At 60.5% G+C, this 4689-nt stretch overlaps 1 protein-coding gene across 1 annotated transcript in view; it reads right to left on the reverse strand.

Annotated features, from left to right (window-relative positions):
- Positions 1 to 3680: 3680 nt before the first annotated feature.
- The window catches only part of SCARF2 (scavenger receptor class F member 2), a 6719-nt gene continuing 5710 nt past the window's right edge, over positions 3681 to 4689 (reverse strand). The window contains exon 12 of the mRNA XM_024763674.1: positions 3681 to 4685. Within this exon, the coding sequence (XP_024619442.1) occupies positions 4468 to 4685 (218 nt within the window). The 3' untranslated portion in view covers positions 3681 to 4467. The remainder of the gene's footprint in view (positions 4686 to 4689) is intronic.

Genomic DNA, 4689 nt, shown 5'->3' on the forward strand with positions numbered 1-4689 from the left:
AGCAGCCAAAAATAAAATAAATAAATAAATTTTAAAAAAGTAAATCAAGGTGGGAAGGAAAAACTCTGAAAAACTGGTTAAGAAAATATGAAGTCTGTTATGGTTTAGTGAAAATCCCATTTACCTGCCTAGGTGCACGAGTGGTCTGGACCCCATCCGATATCTCCTCCACCCAGACTCCCTCTCATGCTCCCATTTGCCCTCCTCCTTGTCCTCTGCAGGGGCCCCAACCTCTGCAGACACCCTCACCTGTCTTTGGACTCTCACTCTCTGCTCCCAGACCTTTGCTCTCCTAACCCCACCCCCTTCACCACTGCCCTCTTGTGCGGGGCACCACCAAGCGTCTGAATGAGCATCCCCAAAGGTACCAACTGCTGGGTGTGTCACAGGCGCCCCTGTTCCTGTCACAGCCTCTCCGGGAGCCTCAAGGAACCCTTCGTGTCCACATGGCTCTTTCATCTATCACCACCTCAAACCATCTTCCCAGCGGGTACTAACTCTTAATTGATTTAAGCTCAAAACAGACAAATAGGCGAACAGAAAAGACTAACAGACACAAGACCAAATGGTCAGACTATGAACCCAAAAGAATCCAGTACCAGAAATCAACAAACCCTCAAAAAGGATCAAACTCAAATTCTTACCGTGCTCCCAACAGACAAGAGCCTAGAGCACAGGACCTTGGGGCTGCTGGGGGCCAGGGCACGTCAGGAGGGCGCTACCTGGAGCAGGTGCCCAGGACCTGAAGACAAGGGTCGGGGTGGCAGAACCATGGGGGGAGATGATCAGGGGATGATTTTATTCCGGCTACAGCAACAGGAGGAAGGTTCACTAACAAGGAACATCACAAGGAGAGGCAGTGGCTGGGGTTTTCTAGAGGCGGGATGAAGGAAGTCGCGAGGAAGAATGAGGGGGTCTGGCACGTGAGAGGGCAACACGGCCTTTCAGGGTTGGCCTGTTCTGGGCTTGCAGCAGGGTGCAATCTCGGGCATGGGGCTCAGATAAATTCAGTATCGTCGTCCTGTCTCGGTTCTCCTGTGTGTATGGTGGACTGAGTGAGTGCTCTTGGTGCTGCTATGGGTCTGGCTGTGTGTGTGTGTCCGCGTGTGTGTGTTGCAGGGTCTGTGTCTCTCCCGACGCTTCTGTAAGTTAGAGAGTGTGTTTTGCGTTGCAGGGTTATGTCCGTCTCGGTGCCCCGAGCTTGGTGGTATCGTGTGTGCTGCTGAGTTGTTTTTTTTTTTTTTTTTGCGGTGCAGCCTGTGGGATCTTAGTTCCCCAACCAGGGATCAAACCCATGCCCCCTGCAGTGGGAGCTCGGAGTCTTAACCACTGGACCACCAGGGAACATCCCTGCTGAGTCTTCTCTGTGTGTGTCTCGCACGGTGAGTGTGCTTCCCTGTACACGCATGTTTGCTTCAGTGTGTGCGTCTCTCCTGGTGTTTCACTGGTACTTCTGGTCCGTGTGTGCAGCGTGGCAGGGCTTCTGTCTCAGCGTTTCTGTGTGTTTGTGTTGGCGGGACTGTCCATTTCCGTCCAGGGGGGTGAGTGTACTGGTGGTGAGTATCTCTGTTTTTCTTTGGGTCTGGTTGTAGATGTGGGTATGTTTCAGTGTGTGTGTCTGACGGTGCGTCTGTGTGCATGCATGTGTGTGTGTGTGTGTATGTGTGTGTGTGTGTGTGTAGGTGTAGCTCTGCCTCTGTGTGATATGTTCTCTGTCCCCGCCTGAAAGCCGGCAGGGCTCAGGCCTTCTCCAGTCCCACATTCCTCCCGCTCCTTTGTGCTCTGTGCTACAAAAAATATTTGCGTTTTCCACGACTCATAATTTTTCCTCCTCAATCGCTACCAGATGTGGGTCCTGTGGTCCTCGTCCCCATGGCAACGGAGGTTCCAGCAGCCGCGGTTCCCTTTTGTGGCGCCTGCCCTGGGAGCTAGCACTGCTGCAGGCCTATGGGGGTGGGGAGGGGGTCCCAGCAGCTCCCTCTCCAGGCGGCTACTGGATCATCCTGGGGGGTTTCTTGGGCCGGGTCCTGCCTGCTCTCCAGGCCACAGCATCTGGCCCCCAGGGGGGCAGGGCTGGCTGCCAGAAGCGCGGGAGGTGCTCCTGCTCTGTGAGGCACCCACACAGACGGGCTCCTGAAGCTCAGGGTCTTGGATGCCTGGAGGCTCCCAGAGCAGGCAGTGGAGGGGCCTCAGGAAAGGCCTGGCTGATGCGACAGCTCTGGTCGCCCCACACGGTGCCGATCCAGGCCAGGGAGCAGGCGAGCTGGAGCAGGGGTTCAGGGGTTGAGGAGCGGCAGGGTGGCACATGGTGGGTGGGGGGTACATGGCAAGACTGTGGCCCGAACCACCTCACTGCCCTCCACCACCTTCCTCAGCCACTGCCCTGCCCTTGCTGAGCCCAGCTGGGCAGCTGCCCCTCCTAGCTGACGATAAGCCTGTGTTCTGAGCCCCGGCAGCCAGCATGGCCTGGTGCCAGAAGGGATGAGGCTGGCCAGGCGCAGGGCCACGGCTGGGAGGGTGCCCAGCTGGCTTGAGGGAAGGTGCGTGCCCCGGAGACAGGGAGCCTGCCTTCCACGTGCTGCCTGACCAGGCCAGATGCAGGGACTACGGCCACGGGAGCCACGCCAGATGTCCCGCCTGTGCCATGAGGCCATCTCTACTCAGGTGGCTCAGCCCCTGTACATGTCACTGACGTTTACCTCCACGTGGCATCTGGCCAGAGGGCAAGAGACTTGCCAGGTGAGATCCCTGAGCTGCCAGCACTGGCCAGACTCTGGTCGTGCTGGGGCCTATGGGGTGGGGATGGGGAGATAAATGGAGAATCTTGGCAGAATCTCCTGATCGATAGAGCTGGCAGCAAAAGGTGAGGAAGAGGCCTGCTACGCAGAGGCAGCGAGATGGGAGGGGCCCAGATGGATGAGGGACAGTGGACACGGTACAAAAGTAAGGCTTTGGAGCTCAGGAAGGTCACTTGCGAGGCCATCCTGAGGGCCAGAAGCAGTGAAGACATTAGGACAAATGGTCACAGAAAGAAGGCCAGGCCAGAGTGGGAGCAGGCCGAGGTTGGGAGGGGGAGCAGGGGAGGGGGGGGCACTGCCAGCAGGGCCAGCCAGGGCTCTGGGCCAGGCGGGCTCTCCCCCTCCCCCCACCTCTCGGGCCGGGAGAGTTTCCGGCTGAGGACAGGGAGCCCATTGAGATGGACAGCAGGGCTCTGTGTGGTGCCAGACTGTCTTGTTTGTGCCAGATGCGGCCTGGCTGGAGGCTGTGCCCGTGGCCCGCTACCCCCTGGCCCCAGCCTCTGACCCGCCCCAGCCACACCAAACAGCTTGAGGCCCCAAGTATAACAGCAGTGGGCAGTGGGGAAGGTGCAGGGCAGAAGCAGCCCCATGCGCTGGCTCCTTCCTCGTAGCCAAGGGTGCCACTCTATCTGCTCCTACACACCCTTCATCCCAGGTTGCCAGTCCAGGATGGGGTGGGCCGAGGTGGGTGCCCAATAAACTTGATAAATAGGTGAAGGATGGGCAGATGGACATGACCCACTTCCAACATGGTCCTGGGAGACCCACACCTGGGCTCCCAGGCTCCACTTTGGTGGAGGGATCCTGGCACAGTTTCTTTTGGGGGGACATCCTCGTCAAGAGGCCCGCAGATAGGAAGCAGTCAGAGCACGGGGAGAAAAAAGGCACTTTATTAAGAAAGCTTTGGCCAAGCCCCTGCCGGGAGGAGCCCATCCTGGGGCACCCGGATGGGGTGGGAGCAGCCCTGCCGGGGGCCTATAAATACATCTCCACAGGCCACTGGAGTTGCCCCTCGGATTCCCAGGCATGTGGGGTGGTGGGAGGCCATCAAAACCAGCTCGACAGCGGAGGGGCCAGGGCTGGGGAGGCTGGGGCTGGGAGAGCGTGGGTGGGGCTGGGGGGGGTGGGGAGACAGCCAAGCCTCCTGAGGAGCAGAGACCAGCCCTCCTCCCCAGGCTCCGGTCAACCAGATGCCCTGGGGCTCGGCCAGTGGAAGTAGCCTCTGGCTAGGGTCACAGAAGGGAACCTCCAGCCAGAGGCGCCAGGCCCTGGCCAGAGAGAGGCTGCCAGGGTGGAAGTGCTTCTGGCCTCAGCCAGTGAGAAGGTGACCCAGCCAAGGCACTCTTGGCCAGTAAGAGGTGTTCTTTAGGCAGAGCTCTCCTGCCCTTGGCCTTTGAGACCCGGGCTGGTGGGAGCCCTCCACAGGCAGGCCATGAGAAGGGAGGGGCCAGCAAAGCGTCTGTCAGGCCTTAGCCACTGGGATGGGGCTTCCTGCCCGAGCGCGGGACCCCATCCAGGACGGCCGTTGGGCCTGAGCCAGTGAGACGCAGCCTCCCGCCAGGCTGCTCTGGGCTGGGGCCCCCGCGGGAGACGCCGGGCGCGCACGGGACGCGGGGTGACAAGCAGCGCTGCTAAGCCGAGGAGCTGCAGGCACGACGGGGCCGACCTACTACAGGGTGGGCGCGCCCGCCCGGCCCAGCTCGCCCGCCACCTCCCGGCTCTTCTTACGAGGCGGCTTCTGGATGGGGGTCTTCTTTCGGGGGGTGTCGGATCCGGGCGCGCCCGCTGCCGCCTTCTCGGGCCCTGGGGCCTCGGGCGCGGGGGGCGCGCGGACCGGCGAGGCGGGAGGCACCGAGCGCTTGGCCTTCTGCGGCGGCGCCGGCTTCTCTCG

This window comes from Neophocaena asiaeorientalis, unplaced genomic scaffold (assembly GCF_003031525.2).
Source record: "Neophocaena asiaeorientalis asiaeorientalis breed wild unplaced genomic scaffold, Neophocaena_asiaeorientalis_V1.1 scaffold110, whole genome shotgun sequence".
Lineage (NCBI taxonomy): Eukaryota > Metazoa > Chordata > Mammalia > Artiodactyla > Phocoenidae > Neophocaena > Neophocaena asiaeorientalis.